Here is a 17,526-nt window from a genome sequence, read left to right as displayed (position 1 = left end):
TTCTTTTACAGAGAGAGAAAAGGAAACTTTTATTTGGTTTCTTGTTTTATTTGTTGCCAAACCTCATCCTATTTTAACATAGAAGCAGGAAAACAAGTTATCCAGAATTCTACCTGCATGTGGGTTGTATCAGGCCCACAGACTTACATCGTTTAATCTTACACTGCTTCTGGAAAACAAAAATAAATTTTTAATGTTAAAAATTAAGCCTTAATGTAAAGATCCAAATTCCTGGCTTTTCTTGAAAAATCAAAAGACTTGGCATCCCCAAGGTCTCCCTCATAGTTGGTTGAAGCTGAGTATTGATTGGCTCTGTTTTTATGGAGCATGGGCTGGCTCTGTTCATTTCATTCATTCAATATGTATTTTAGTTTATATCCATTGGTCTAGAATTCCCATTATTAATAGTTAATGTACTTTCTGTTTTTAAAATAGTTACTATTCTGTTTAATACAATTTTATATCTTAATTTTTTTCCTTAATACTAAAACATATGTCTTTTCCTATATGAAGGAATCACATTTTGTTGTTTGATTCTTTCATGGCTGGGTAGCATTTTGGTTTGTAACAGAAATGATTTCTGGTGACTCTAGGTACATCAGAGAAATGCTCAGAGAAATAGCTGTGATGTCAAATAGCATCAAGGGCACTCTCAAATTCTCCATGAAAATTCATCCAGGATAAGGTGAGGAATCTGGGCTAGAGAAGCTGGCTGTTTTAGGGTTAATTTTGTTAGGAATTGCTGTTTACTTCATGCTTGCACTAACTACAACCCTTCGTATGGAAATAGATTATTCAACAAAAACTTTCAAGTTTCAAGTATCTTTGTTCCCATTTTGCTACCAAAACATACAGTGCTTGAAAGAGTATGTATAGTAATAATTTCTGATCTTTCCTCCTAGAATTCAATATACTATCTTAAAAATGTTACTATATTTTTCTTAGTTCAAGTAATTCATCTCCATAAAGAAAATACATGTGCAGCATTAAAATGTGGGTGTTTTATTTACTTCAATATTATTCCCCCCTTCCAAATTGATTATATAAGTTGCGGGAGGAGTATATAATGTACATTGATTGGTACATGTCTAAATTGGACTTTAATTTAAACCAAGTCAAAGGTTTGTTTCTGAATGAAGAAATTTGACATTAAATTCAAATTTATCAAAAAATAATTTTAAAGCATGTTATAATGATCAAAATTGCAGACTCAGGAAGTGTTATTCTTCTTGGAGTTTAAAAGTCTTGTTATCTTCATTCCTTTAAGAAAAAAAAAAAAACCCTTGGCTGTTTCTTAACTTTCCTCTGTTTTTCTATTTTAAACATAAACTCATTGCCATTCTCAGGGTAAGGTGACATGTGCATGCTGTGAAATACTTACAGGACCCCTTGTGGAATTGTACTGCCATCACACGAACAAATCCGTTTATAGTTCACTCTCTGAGGATGCCATGTTCACCTGCCAGGTGTGCCAGGTGTTCCCCCCCCCCATAAAGTGAGAGATGCCGTAATTTTTATATTCTGAAAAGTGCTATGAAATATGAATGCACAAAGAAGTCACTGCAGATAACTTGAAATATCGTTTCTGTTTAGCACTGCTTTGAAATTGCAACAGCGATTAGACTTACAGCTAGATCTCATTTTTTAATGTTACCAAAGAAGCACATGTGTCTATATATCACAATTAAGATGTTTCTATAACTGTATTTCAGTATGTTTTGGTTTCCATTTAATCCTTGGTACTTTGTTGTCTGCATTTAGTAACATTATTCTCAGAAGGGATCTGTAGGTTTACCAGATTGCCAAAGGTGTCCATGGCAATAAAGATTAAGAATCTGAATTAGTGGTTTATGGTGACAATAGATTGTTTAAATTTATTTTTTTAATTTTTATTGCAAATTGTATTGAGATATAGTCACATACCATACAATCATCCAAAGGTACAGTCAATTGGAACAAGTACATTTTGATTTAATTTATGAAATTTTGTTCATATGGATCTAGTGGGCAATTGAAAGTAAATTTTATAACCAATTCTCAATTGAGGATTTTACATTAAATGTACATTCCTACTTCTTATAGGTATGTAAATACAGTTACCTATTTACTCAAATATTTATTAGGTGATTATTGCATATGGGATATTAAGCTAGGTCAAAACATAATCTTTTCCAAGGAAACAAGCTCCTCTGTGTGAGTATATTAGCAGAGAGAAAAGTTATACTAGCACAAACTGTTGGACAGAGAAGTGTAACTTTTCCTTGTCATCAGGGTTTCTGAGTGCCTTTTCTGAACAAGGCTCTGTGATTTGAGCTGGGGAACCAAAGAGATACATGATATGGGGGCTACTTTGAAGGAACTTTCATATTTCCCACATAAAGGGAATTTAAAAAAATCTAAAATATTCCTTGAATAATCACTACCAATTGCTTTGCAAACACAAATTATTTGGGGATATGTGTTTTGATGACAGTTTAAGAACCTATACTCGTTGATATTTTTGTTGGGTTTTTACCCTGAAATCAAGGAAAATGAATTGTGGTGCCTATTTAAATTGTCTTTCCTACATTTTATTAATCTCACCTCTGAATGAAAGTTCTTTATATTCCTTACATCAGTGATTATGTTCTTCAACCCCATATTCCTCTTGCCTTAAAACGTAAAAACATTATGTTCTTAAATTCAGATGCTAATGGACAGAAGACTTGCAGCTTCTTGGTGTCTTCACATACTCTCAGAGAACCAGCAGCCCTGGGAGAACCTGTGCAGGAAGTATTGGTGCATGTGGTGCTCCCTATGGGCTATAAAATTATGAAATTAAGGCAGGGGAAGACAGTGCATGTGAATAGCCATTTATGTAGATTGAGCACTGAACAATGCAATGGCTTTTCAGTATCTCATCTGATTCAGTTACGAGGCAGAAATAATTTTCACATTATTTCCATCATTGTCATGGCTCAGTTGAATCTCTAGATTAGAAAATATCATGCCGTTGTTCAGTGCTCGAGGTTCACGTGCATCAGAAACAACATGTTTTACCTGATTATTCTTGCTCTGTGCAAAAGGGAGACTACTTGCTGCTACCTATAGTGGAGCATGCTGGAAACATCTAACTGAATTAATTTGTAACTGCATTATTACGGGTGACTCTTATGCTGGTCATTGTGAAGAAGTAGTAGGCTAGGACAGGCTCCTGTGGGTCGTCTGCAACCCGTGAGTGCAGAATTACATCAGAGTGTTAGACAAATAACACTGGTGTTTGTGACTTAGCTCCGTGGGTCCATTCTACTTCATATTCCTGCCAAAGTGCAGTTACATATTCTTTTACATCAGATTGATTCACTATGAATGGAATACCTCATAATCTTTATCTTAACTTTACCTTCCCCCTCCTTTCTCTTACATAAAGTTTTCTCCACACTTTTTCTTGCAAAGTTGCTTTGGAGTTGCTTTCTAGATGGGTCCTGGATTCCGTAGTAGATTTTAAATTTCACAAGAGTGTGAATTGTGCCTTACTTCTCTGGCAACTCTCCTAGATAGTTCTCAGCCCAACACTATCCAGATCAATCCATTAGGATCAAGTCTTTGAGCAAAATTAGTAAAGCCATGAGAAACTAATTACAAATATATTTTCCTTACCATCAGGCAAACATTTGAAATTATGGTTACCCACTTTTGAGGATCCTTTGAAGTGATTAAAGGAAGTTTCATCATCAATACTTCTTGTTGCTTAGCATGCCACTCTGCTTTTAACAAAAGGTATCTTTCCGTGTCTTAGAGGAAATGTTTTCTCTCTTCCATTTCAAGTGCACATTTCATTTTCACTTTTTTCCCCAGAAAACTGTGAACTGGACAAAGGACCTTTAATTGACATGGCAAGCCCGTGTCATAGAAGGTTAATAGGGTAAGTGAATGGAGAGGACATCACCATACCATTCGGTTGATCGTGGTGCCATTTCTCCCAGGTGCCAAGACAGAAAGAGACCCAACAGAAAGCATCTTTAGCAATATTGTCTCTTTGTTTGGTTTATTCCCTGAGGGCATTTCAAAGCCAAAGTGGGGAAAAAATGCTTCCCTGTCTTGAGGGGCAGGGGCAGTTGAAGACTTGATATTTATGCATTCATGGATTGAACCTTAAAATATGGTATCTTTTCATTTGGGAAAAACCTTTAGTAAAAGGAGGAATAGACTTAATGATTACTCTGTGGATTCTTTTGAGGTGTTTTGAGTCCTTTTAGATTTCTGTAGCTACTGCTATTGTGATTTTTCAGAAGGAAGCATAAAACTTGAAAACTTTCACAAAAATACCTTGTGTCTGGATGAAGACCTTTGTTTTCTTTGCCTGGATTTGTTTTTAAACAGGTGCCTGGTCAGTACATATCTCTTCAGTTCCTCTTTCCTCAAAGCTTTTCTAGACATCACTCATTGTAATGTCTTAGTTTTAATTCAGTACGATGCCTTTCAAGTATAGTGGGAAAATGTGTCTGTAATCTAGTATAGATATTATACTACAAGATATCATGCCAATGACCAGTATGAGTTACTGACAGCAAATGATCAGTTACATACCTCTGCTTGGTTTGAAGTGTTCTCTTCCTAATAACATATGCTGAGGAAATGTAAATTAATTAATTTGAAAGTCATATAATTCTCATAAACATGAATACTTTTTTTATACTTCAAATAAAAAGAAATTGGCAGGAGAGGAAACCTGAGGACCATACCTACATTTTCTTATCTTTGTTTTTCATCTTGCTGAGTTTTCCTCCTAAAGCAAGAAACAGGAAGTTCCTGTGAGGCAGTGGGAGTGATGAGCTCTTCTGGGGGAAGCCGAGGCACCTGACCTCGGTCTGAAATCTTACCTTGGGCAGTGGCAACCACCTTGACTTTCACCTTCACCAGGTCCACCCAGGTCTCAAGGGAAAATCACAAAATACACAAAAATAAATTTTTAAAACTTTTCTCCTTCTTTTCTCTTTCCTTCTTTTCCCTCTTCTGTTTTTTTTTTTATCTTCTCTTACCATTTTATATTCTTCCTCCTTACATATGAGTCTTCAGCTGTCCAGCATCTTCCACCCCATCCTAGACAACTTTCCCTTCTCCCTGCCTTGCTAAAATTCCCTTTCCCTGAGCTGTCTCAGTTTAGTATATTGTAGAGGTTATACATGTAAGTGAGATTATATATGTGGGTTTGGCCCTCACTCAACTGTGATAGTGGTTTTATCTCTTTCATCCTGTCTTCTATTTAATTTGCTAGGGAATGAAATAACTTGAATTGGTAGTGCAGCACTCTCCAGACCTCACTTTGGGGATTAACATTTCCCCCATGGACTGCTTATTCCTTGGAGAATGCATCTCATTTGGCACAGAAAATCTCAAAAATTGGAAATTATCAAACACGTGTTCTCTTATGATCAGGAATATAAAATCTGCTAGAAAAAATAATATGCTTATCAAAGGTAAGCATTATGAAAATGTACTCTTAGCTGTACTACCATCTCCCTCTACCATTAATAATTGGATGTAGACTACAGTTTTTCTTCATTTATCTCCTGTAGAGTTTACAATCAATATTTGGTTTAAACCATAGTTTCACCAATGTTTGCTTTTAAAATTGTTCAGTGTTTAAGAAACTCTTTCTGTTGGTGTTGCCAACCTTTCCCTAGCTGAGTAATCTTTTTTTCTTACTAACTCATATCAGTGAATTTGTTCAAGTAAGTAGAAACATTGCCCACCTGTAATAAACACCACTGAGAGCAGTAGACATCACTAATCTTTATTTTCAAGGTTGCTGACCTTTTGCCTCTTAATTAGTTGCCATGGTGATGATCTGAGCTCTGTTTAATAGAGCTTTACTAAAATGGAGATAGTCAATAAGCTTTTAAACTATAATGCTTATATTGATATTCCCCAATACCATCCAATATATCAAAATAAAATCTAGCCTTATAAATAGTTGAATTTTATTTTTAAAAAAAACACATTTCAATAGATGTTTCTGTGGCTTGCTAAATGATTAAGTGAATTCTGGAGCTTTCTTAGGCTATCTAGAGTACCTTTGTGGAGACATAGAAATATTGGTATAATGGGAAATAATAGATTTGAGAGATCATTGTGGGGCGAATAATAAAACTCTTTTATAAAAGCAAACTTTAGAAGTCACAAGCACCATGGTTAATAATTTCTAAAGCAATGTAATTCAGAGAACTCTTTAACACCTCTCTTAAGAACACTCAAGGTCAAGCCCTCCTGACATGCACCTGTGCAACCCCTAATGATTTCCGAGGAAGCCTGAAACACTCAGGGGGAGCGTCGACAACCTGCCAGAATTCGCTAAGCAAAGCAGAAATGCATAGATTGTGTTTGTTTCCAAAGTTCACGTAACACTTTTAAATCTTTTACTTAACGATAGTAGACAGACTACTAATTTTAGAATTATAGTGAAACTTCTATGAACACGCTTTTGAGGAATTTGATACCTTTTCCTTTAGAATTAAATGTTTATTTTCAAATTGCATGCATATATTTAAAATGCAAGTACATCTAACATAATGAGCTCTCTAGGATTGTCAGTGCAAAGAAGGAAGCCTGTGGGATGTTTAATTGACCAGGGCCATTTTCCTTATTGTTTGTTTAGACTGTGAGGTGCAAGTTTTATGCTCTGTAATCCTTTATCCTTACACTGGCGTGTACAGAGCCAGCTGGGGTTCAGATTGCTCAAGTTCGCACAGCAAGAAAGTGGCAGCACAGGATTGGAACACAGCTTCCTTCTGTCCTAGGCCTACATTCTTCTACTTCTCATTGGTGTTTAAGAACCTAAATCTCCAGGATTCTTTTCCCATAGTTTATTAAATACACTACCAGTTCTATTAAAAACAAAAATTACCATCCCTGACTGGATGATGCTGAGGTTCTCTTTAGTGAATGAAAAGAAAATAAGGCGCCTTTTATTGATCAGACACACTTTTGCCTTTGAACATTATGTCAAAATAGCTTCTTTGAAAAACACAGCATGTAGTCATCATAGATCTTTTCATGTACTCCCCCTTTTTTGCCCTAAACAAACAAAAAAATTTCTTAAATGCAAGATGAAGTTTAAGTTTAAAAATAACTACTTTTTAAAATTATAGTCACAAATTTAATCATATATTATTTTGTTTCTTTTTTTGCATTTATTTTTCTAAAACTAAATATCTTGTCCCTTACTAAGAGCAAAACTAGTAAACGTTCAGTGATGCTACCGTTCAAGAACTATTAATCTGTCGTCTATGTGTGAGACACTGTTGTAAACACTGGGAATACAGTTGTGAACAAAGCAGGTAGTTCTTACTCTCATGGAGCTTACTTTCTTTAGAGGAAGTTATATGAGAAATAAATGAATATCTGATGTGCCACAATACATGATAAGAGCCAGGAATTAAAATAGTGCAGGAGAAGGATATGGGAAGGAAGTGCTATTTTAGACATGGTTGTCATCTGAGACCATCATCTTCCACTGGAGTGACTGCGCTAGGTTTCTAATCGGTCTCTGCTTTTACTCTTGCCCCTCTGGTGTCTATCCGCCACAGCAGCCACTCCGAATGAAAGTTAGAACATATCTCTCCTCTTCCCTAATCCTTACACCTCCTACTTAGAATAAAACATGCAGTCCTTCTCGTAGCCTTCAAGACCCCACGTGATCTTTCTCTTTTTACCTTCCTAACCCTATTTCCTATCTTCCCCTCGCTTAATACACTCTAGGCACCCTGGATTCTTTGTTGCTCCTGAACACACCAGTAAGACTCCCACATTAGGGCCGCTTCCCCTTGCTTTCCCTCTGCCAGGAACAGTCTTCCCTGTGATACTGTTGTTCGTTGCTCTCTCACTTCAGTGAGGTCTGTTTGACACCTCCTTTTAGCTTTCCAAGACTGCTCTATTTAAAGTAGCACCCGCCTTTACTCTCATACTTCTTTCCCCACCTTATTTTTTTCATAGCATTTTTCATCTTTTGACTTTGTGTTACATATCTACCTGTTTAGTGGATGTGTGAGAACATACATACCGTGAGAGCAGGGATTTAGGCTCTTTCATGCACCACTCTAGCTCCAGCATCTGCAACAGTGGCAGTGCATTGCAAGAGTTCAAGACTTATTTATGGCATGAACAAATGGAAGAATGAACTCCAAAAATGGACTGCTGAATAATGGGGAGAAAATAATAAAAAGGTGTCAAATGCTTTAGAGATTTTAAAAAAGATTATGGAGGGTGGGGCAAGATGGCAGAGTGGTGAGGTGTAGGTTTTAGTTACTCCTCCAGGTCAGTAGGTAGAAAGCCAGGAACTGTGTGGACCAGACACTGGAGAGCAATTTGATTCTGGGCATACCTCATACAACATTCATGAATGTGTGGAACAGCTGAGATCAACAAAATCTGTAACTTCTCGCACCAGGGGACTTGTGTCCCTCCCTGCCAGGCTCAGTCCCGTGGGAGGAGGGGCCGTCGGTGCTGGGAACGAGGAGGGAGAACTGCAGTTGTGGCTCTTATTGAAAACTCAGACTGCTGATCCAAACTCCAAACATAGATAGACTGAGACCAGACACCAGAAAATCCAGGAGCAGTCAGCACGGCGGAGAGGAGATAGGACTAGCAAAAACAGCAAACTCCCCCCACCCCCCCCCCCAAAAAAAACCCAAAAATAAAAACAGAGTCTTTTTGGAGTTCTGGTGAACATAGAATGGAGAAGGGCAGGGCTCAAACAGAGTCAGGCTCATATGAAAATCCAGAGGGTGAGTTTCCTTTTCTGAAGAGCCGGTTCCTCTTCTTTCTTGATTGTTCCTTAATGGCCCTAATCTCCTTGTCTCTTAGCATTTCAATAGCCCATTAGATCTGCAAGGAGGGCCCTTCTTCTTCTTCTTTTTTTTAAATCTTTTTCTCTTTTTCAAAAACAATTACTCTAAGAAGCCCATTACAGAAAGCCTCAAAGACTTGCAATTTGGGCCCAGACAAGAGCAGAGCTAAGAGAGCTCGGAGACACAAAGCAATAAGTCCAGTGGCTGAGAAAATTTACTAAACGCCACAACCTCCTAAGAAAAGGGGGGCGTTCCCTTACAGCCATCTTCCTGGTGGGCTGGGAATGCTCCTGCCCGGCACCAGCGCCACAGCCCAGAACTGCACCAAACAACCCAGTGTGACAGGCAGTGTTTCCAACAACACATGCACACACCACAGTATCGGTCGTGGACGGTAACCTTTCCCGCACCCTCAGCTAATTGTCGTGGAGTTGGGAAGGCAGAGCTGTGTGAAAAGGGGGAAATTAACACGCCCCATTCAGCCATCCTTTCAGCAGACCGGGAATGCCCCTACACAGCCCTGCAGCCCAGAACTCCCTTAGGTGATGGTGCTCACCTGTGACATAGCAAGTTGTCCCTCAGCAGAGGACTTAGGAGTACACAGCTTGGAAGAGGGACCCACTCACAAGTCCCAGGGACCATACACCAATACCAAGGACTTCTGGGTTAGCAGCGGAGACAAACTGTGGCAAGACTGAACTGAAGGATTAGACTATTGCAACAGCTTTAAATCTCCAGGAACACCTGGGAGATTTGATTATTAAAGCCACCCCCCCCCCAACCACTCAGACACATGCTCCATATGCAGGGCAGGCAACACCAACTACACACGTAAGCTTGGTGCACCAACTGGACCCCACAAGACTCACACCCCCACTCACCACAAAGACAAAGTAGGGGAGAATTGGCTTGGGAATAGGTGGCTCGTGGATGCCACCTTCTGGTTAGTTAGAGAAAGTGTACTCCACAAAGCTGTAGATTGACAAATTAGAGATAAGGGTTTGATTCAGTCTACATATCCTAAAAGAACCCTATCAAGGTAAGCAAATGCCAAGAAACCAAAAACAACAGAAAATTTTAAAGCATATGGAAAAACCAAATGATATGGATAACTCAAGCCCAAACACCCAAATCAAAAGATCAGAGGAGACACAGTACTTGGAGCAATTAATCAAAGAACTAAAGAACAATGAGAGCATGGCACAGGATATAAAAGACATGAAGAAGACCCTAGAAGAGCATAAAGAAAAAATTGCAAGAGTAAATAAAAAAATAGACGATCTTATGGAAATAAAAGAAACTGTTAACCAAATTAAAAAGATTCTGGATACTCATAGTACAAGACTAGAGGAAGCTGAACAGCGAATCAGTGAAGGAGAGAATGACAGAATGGAAAATGAAAGAACAAAAGGAAGAATGGGGGAAAAATTGAAATGGACCTCAGGGATATGATAGATAACATAAAAGTCCAAATATAAGACTCATTGGTGTTCCAGAAGGGGAAGAGAAGAATAAAGGTTTAGGAAGAGTATTCAAAGAAATTGTTGCGGAAGACTTCCCAAATCTTCTAAACACTATAAACACACAAATCATAAATGCCCAGCAAACTCCAAATAGAATAAACCCAAATAAACCCACTCCGAGACATTCTGATCACACTGTCAAATATGGAAGAGGAGGAGCATGTTCTGAAAGCAGCAAGAGAAAAGCAATTCACCACATACAAAGGAAACAACATAAGACTAAGTAGTGACTACTCAGCAGCCACCATGAAGGCGAGAAGGCAGTGGCATGACATATTTAAAATTCTGAGAGAGAAAAATTGCCACCCAAGAATTCTTTATGCAGCAAATGAGGGGGAGCTTAAATTTTTCACAAACAAATGCTGAGAGAATTTGCTAACAAGAGACCTGCCCTACTTGAGATACTAAAGGGAGCCCTACCAACAGAGAAACAAGGTAAGGAGAGAGAGATATGGAGAAAGGTTCAGTACTAAAGAGATTCAGTATGGGCACATTAAAGGACATTAAGAGAGAGAGGGAAGAATATATCTGACAAACATAAACCAAAGAATAAGATGGCTGGTTCAAGAAACGCCTTCACAGTAATAATGTTGAATGCAAATGGTTTAAACTCCCCAATTAAAAGACATAGATTGGCAGAATGGATAAAAAAAAATGAACCATCAATATGTTGCATACAAGAGACTCATCTTAGACACAGGGACACAAAGAAATTGAAAGTGAAAGGATGGAAAAAAATATTTCATGCAAGCTACAGCCAAAAGAAAGCAGGGGTAGCAATGTTAATCTCAGATAAAATAGACTTTAAATGCAAGGATATTATGAGAGACCAAGAAGGCCACTACATACTAATAAAAGGGGCAATTCAACAAGAAGAAATAACAATCATAAATGTTTATTTATGCAATCAAGGTGCCACAAAATACATGAGACAAACACTGGCAAAACTAAAGGAAGCAATTGATGTTTCCACAATAATTGTGGGAGACTTCAACACATCACTCTCTCCTATAGATAGATCAACCAGACAGAAGACCAGTAAGGAAACTGAGAACCTAACAATCTGATAAATGAATTGGATTTAACAGACATATATAGAACATTACATCCCAAATCACCAGAATACACATTCTTCTCTAGTGCTCACGGAACTTTCTCCAGAATAGATCATATGTTGGGACATAAAACAAGCCTCAGTAAATTTAAAAAAATTGAAATTATTCAAAGCACATTCTCTGACCACAATGGAATACAATTAGAAGTCAATAACTATCAGAGAATTAGAAAATTCACAAATACCTGGAGGTTAAACAACACGCTTCTAAACAATCAGTGGGTTAAAGAAGAAATAGCAAGAGAAATTGCTAAATATATAGAGACAAATGAAAATGAGAGCACAACATACCAAAACGTATGGGATGCAGCAAAAGTGGTACTGAGGGGGAAATTTACAGCACTAAATGCATACACTTAAAAGGAAGAAGGAACTAAAATCAAAGAACTGATGGATCAACTGAAGAAGCTAGGAAATGAACAGCAAACCAATCCTAAACCAAGTAGAAGAAAAGAAATAACAAGGATTAAAGCAGAAATAAATGACATAGAGAACAAAAAAATAATAGAGAGAATAAATAACACCAAAAGTTGATTCTTTGAGAAGATCAAGATTGACAAACCCCTAGCTAGACTGACAAAATCAAAAAGAGAGAAGACCCATATGAACAAAATAATGAATGAGAAAGGTGACATTATGCAGATCCTGAAGAAATTTAAAAAATTATAAGAGGAAACTATGAACACATGTATGCCAACAAACTGGATAATGTAGAGGAAATGGACAATTTCCTAGAAACATATGAACCACCTAGACTGGTCAGAGAAGAAACAGAAGACCTCAACCAACCAATGACAAGCAAAGAGATCCAATCAGTCATCAAAAATCTTCCCACAAATAAATGCCCAGGGCCAGATGGCTTCACAGGGGAATTCTACCAAACTTTCCAAAAAGAACTGGCACCAATCTTACTTAAACTGTTTCAAAACATTGAAGAAAATGGAGCACTACCTAACTCATTTTATGAAGCTAACATCAATCTAATACCAAAACCAGGCAGAGATGCTACAAAAAAGGAAAACTACAGGCCTATCCCCCTAATAAATATAGATGCAAAAATTCTCAACAAAATACTTGCAAATCAAATCCAAAGACATATTTAAAAAATCATATACCATGACCAAGTGGGGTTCATTCCAGGCATGCAAGGATGGCTCAACATAAGAAAATCAATCAATGTATTAGAACACATAAACAAATCAAAAGAGAAAAATCAAACAATCATCTCAATAGATGGTGAAAAAGCATTTAACAAAATCCAACACTGCTTTTTGATAAAAACACTTCAAAAGGTAGGAATTGAAGGAAACTTCCCAATATGATAAAGAGCATATATGAAAAACCCACAGCCAACATAGTACTCAATGGTGAGAGACTGAAAGCCTTCCCTCTAAGATCAGGAACAAGACAAGGATGCCCGCTGTCACCACTGTTATTCAACATTGTGCTGGAAGTGCTAGCTAGGGCAATCCAGCAAGACAAAGAAATAAAAGGCATCCAAATTGGAAAGGAAGAAGTAAAACTGTCATTGTTTGCAGATGATATGATCTTATATATGGAAAACCCCGAGAAATAGAGGATACAGCTACTAGAGCTAATAAACAAATTTAGCAAAGTAGCGGGATACAAGATTAATGCACATAAGTCAGTAATGTTTCTATATGCTAGAAATGAACAAATTGAGACACTCAAGAAAATGATACCATTTTCAATAGCAACTAAAAAAATCAAGTACCTAGGAATAAACTTAACCAAAGATGTAAAAGACCTATACGAAGAAAACTACATAACTCTACTAAAAGAAATAGAAGGGGACCTTAAAAGAAGGAAAAATATTCCACGTTCATGGACAGGAAGGCTAAATGTCATTAAGATGTCAATTCTACCCAAACTCATCTACAGATTCACTACAATCCCAATCAAAATTCCAACAACCTACTTTGCAGACTTGGAAAAGCTAGTTATCAAATTTATTTGGAAAGGGAAGATGCCTCAAATTGCTAAAAACACTCTAAAAAAGAAAAACGAAGTGGGAGAACTTACACTCCCTGACTTTGAAGTTTATTATACAGCCACAGTTGTCAAAACAGCATGGTACTGGCACAAAGATAGACATATTGATCAATGGAATCGAATTGAGTATTCAGAGATAGACCCTCAGATCTATGGCCGACTGATCTTTGATAAGGCCCCCAAAGTCACTGAACTGAGTCATAATGGTCTTTTCAACAAATGGGGCTGGGAGAGTTGGATATCCATTTCCAAAAGAATGAAAGAGGACCCTACCTCACACCCTACACAAAAGTTAACTCAAAGTGGATCAAAGATCTCAATATAAAAGACAGTACCATAAAGCTCCTAGAAGACAATGCAGGGAAACATCTTCAAGACCTTTTATTAGGCGGCCACTTCCTAGACTTTACACCCAAAGCACAAGCAACAAAAGAAAAAAATAGATAAATGGGAACTCCTCAAGCTTAGAAGTTTCTGTACCTCAAAGGAATTTGTCAAAAAGGTGAAGAGGCAGCCAACTCAATGGGAAAAAATTTTTGGAAACCATGTATCTGACAAAAGACTGATATCTTGCATATATAAAGAAATCCTAAAACTCAGTGACAGTAGTATAGACAGCACAATTATAAAATGGGAAAAACACATGAAAAGACAGTTGTCTGAAGAGGAAATACAAATGGCCAAGAAACACATGAAAAAATGTTCAGCTTCACTAGCTATTAGAGAGATGCAAATTAAGACCACAATGAAATACCATCTCACACCAATTAGAATGGCTGCCATTAAACAAACAGGAAACTACAAATGCTGGAGAGGATGTGGAGAAACGGGAACTCTTATTCATTGTTGGTGGGACTGTGTAATGGTTCAGCCACTCTAGAAGACAGTCTGGCAGTTCCTTAGAAAACTAGATATACAGTTACCCTTCGATCCAGTATCCAGTGATTGCACTTCTTGGTATATACCCAGAAGATCTGAAAGCATGACACAAACAGATATCTGCATGCCAATGTCATGGCAGCATTATTCACAATTGTCAAGAGATGGAAACAACCCAAATGTCCTTCAATAGATGAGTGGATAAATAAAATATAGTATATACACACAATGGAATACTATGCAGCTGTAAGGAGGAACGGTGTCGTGAAACACATGACAGCATGGATGAACCTTGAAGACATAATGCTGAGCGAAATAAGCCAGGCACAAAAAGAGAAATATTATATGCTACCACAAATGTGAACATTGAAAAATATAAAAAAAAAATCGTTTATAATGTAGAATGTAGGGGAACTAGCGATAGAGAGCAATTAAGGAAGGGGGAATGATAACCCAATAAGAACAGATAAGCTATCGTGGGTAAATTTAACATTCTGGGAATGCCCAGGAATGGCTATGGTCTGTTAATTTCTGATGGGTATGGTAGGAACAAGTTCACAGGAATGTTGCTGTGTTAGGTTATTTTCTTGGGGTAGAGTAGGAACATGTTGGAATTCTTTTTCTTACTCCCTTGTTATGGTTTGTTTGAAATGTTTTTTTAATTGTATGTTTTTTTAATTTTTTTCTTTTTGATATAGTTGATTTTAAAAAAAGGAAAAAAATATGCAGAGCCCCCTTGAGGAGCTGGTGGAGAATGCAGGGGTGTTGGGCTTCCCCACCTCGAGGTTTGCTGATGTGCTCACAGACATAGGGGACTGGTGGTTTAATGGGCTGAGCCCTCTACCACAGGACTTGCCCTTGGCAAGACTGTTGCCACAAAGGGGAGGCTAGGCCTCCCTGTAATTGTGCCTAAGAGTCTCCTCCCGAATGCCTCTTTGTTGCTCAGATGTGGCCCTCTCTCTCTAGCCAAGCCAACTTGCAGGTGAAATCACTGCCCTCCCCACTACATGGGATCTGACACTCGGGGGAATGAATCTCCTTGGCAATGTGGAATATGACTCCTGGGTTGGAATCTAGACCCGGCGTCCTGGAATGGAGAACATGTTGACCAAAAGGGGGATGTGAAAGGAAATGAAACAGGCTTCAGTGGCAGATTCCAAAAGGAGCTGAGAGGTCACTCTGGTAGATACTCTTATGCACAATATAGACAACCCTTTTTAGGTTCTAATGAATTGGAATAGCTAGCAGTAAATAACTGAAACTATCAAACTAGAACCCAGAACTCATGAGTCTTGAAGATGATTGTATAAAAATGTAGCTTATGAGGGGTGACAATGTGATTGGGAAAGCCAAATGGACCATACTCCCCTTTGTCTAGTTTATGGATGGGTGAGTAGAAAAATGGGGGAAGAAAAAAAAAAAGGCACCCAGTGTTCTTTTTTACTTTAATTGTTCTTTTTCACTTTAATTTTTTTTCTTATTGTTTTTGAGTGTGTGGTAATGAGAATGTCAAAAATTAATTTTGGTGATGAATGCACAACTATATAATGGTACTGTAAACAACTGAATGTATGCTTATTTTTGTATGGTAGGTCAATATATCTCAATAAAAATGAATTAAAAAAAAAGATTCTGTGTGCTAGTGCTTTTCCATGACCCTAGTTCTGTTTACCATTTTCACCTGGCATAACCATTCCTTGCTGCAACCTAACATCAACTCCCTTTGTCCGTCTTTGCTTACACCCCTGAGGGTTTTTACCAATTAATGTAAGTACATAGTGTATAAGTTGCACATTATAAATGTGAAAATTTGGTGATGACATTGATGATTTCTAAAATATTTAAAGTGGATTGATTTATGACTGTGTTCTTTCTTTTTCTAACTGCAGCATCTCCAAATGCCCCCAAACTCGGACCCATGGAACTGACTGTTGTGATTACTGTGCCAGTTTGCCTCTTGTCCTTAGCTGCAATGCTAACCATTTGGGCATGCCAAGGTCGACATTGCACACACAGAAAGAAAAAGAGGCAGAATGTGGAGGAACCACTTTCTGAGTGCAATCTGGTAAATGCTGGAAAAACCCTTAAAGATCTGATTTATGATGTGACTGCCTCTGGATCTGGCTCTGGTATGTGCCCATCCTTTGTTTCTCTAGTAAGAAAACTCTTATTTAAAACTAAATCAAAAGGTTTGTTTAATAATAAAAAAAAAGGACCCAAATAGTATGCACTGCATTTTATTAAATTCTTGATATGGTACAGTTGTGGTATAGAAATTTCATTTAGGATTTGATGGAGAGAAAAAGTATCACAGCCTGAAGGACTCAGTCATCTCAGTGGTCTTTTGTGTTGTGGTCTTCAGAATCTCATTTTCACATTCTTGCAGAAATTTTTCCTGGAACAAGAAGGGTCCCTGCCCCCCCCCGCCCCCCTCCCCCCCATTATAGCTGTGCATGAAGTTACCAGGAACTGACTTGAAACTGAAGTCAAGGAAATGTTCTTAAAGCATAGAAAAGGAAGAGCAACTTTCATGTGCTAGCTTCTCCTGCTGGAGGTTATATGGTATTTAACGGATCACCAGAACCCCTGGTGAAGCAATCAAAAGTAACAGATTGTATGATGGCCTAAATGAGTCTTTATCACAGCCCAAGGCATTTGAGGGTTTTTTGGTTTCAGGTTTCAGGGCAGGGATTTACCCATAATGATAAACTCCCTAAATTCGCAGGGGATTCCCTGCTTTATGTATTTTCAGAAATCCTACCAGCTCGTTGTATTGCAGAAATGTGAACTAGTATGAGCCCAGATGAATCACTTCAGAAGCTCCTGCCTCCTCTCTTGCTTTGGAAGGATCATTAAGGATTATTTCCCCACATAGATTTTGAGGTATTCACCTGCCTGTGTTCTTTAGGAGCATCAAAACAGGTACAATTAGCAGAGGCAGATGATGGGAGTGGGGATAACTTCGTGCCTCAGTTGTATCGGGACCTGGTCTGTATAAACATCTGTACTCAGCATGGAGCAGCTTTGGGCTTACAAGTATTCATCAGAAAACAGAAGAAAAATTTTGCCATTTAGAGTTTCAGGGTTTTTGCTGCTTCTTGAGGCAGTCACCTGCCCTCTCAGTGACCAAAGTCTAAATGTTTGCACCATCACTGCACAAATTAGGTGG

At 38.0% G+C, this 17,526-nt stretch overlaps 1 protein-coding gene across 5 annotated transcripts in view; it reads left to right on the top strand.

The window, feature by feature from the left end:
- Nucleotides 1–17,526, top strand: part of ACVR1C (activin A receptor type 1C) — a 242,857-nt gene that overhangs the window by 205,703 nt on the left and 19,628 nt on the right. For 4 of the 5 annotated variants that reach the window (XM_037850103.1, XM_037850102.1, XM_037850105.1 and 1 more), the window contains one exon: nucleotides 16,247–16,486. In XM_037850103.1, coding sequence (XP_037706031.1) covers nucleotides 16,247–16,486 — 240 coding nt within the window. Of the gene's footprint in view, nucleotides 1–5,372; nucleotides 5,460–16,246; nucleotides 16,487–17,526 lie in introns of those variants that run through there. The other variant, XM_037850106.1, reaches the window with a different exon arrangement.

Source organism: Choloepus didactylus, chromosome 9, assembly GCF_015220235.1.
Source record: "Choloepus didactylus isolate mChoDid1 chromosome 9, mChoDid1.pri, whole genome shotgun sequence".
NCBI lineage: Eukaryota > Metazoa > Chordata > Mammalia > Pilosa > Megalonychidae > Choloepus > Choloepus didactylus.
This window is presented reverse-complemented; position numbering and strand designations above follow the sequence as displayed.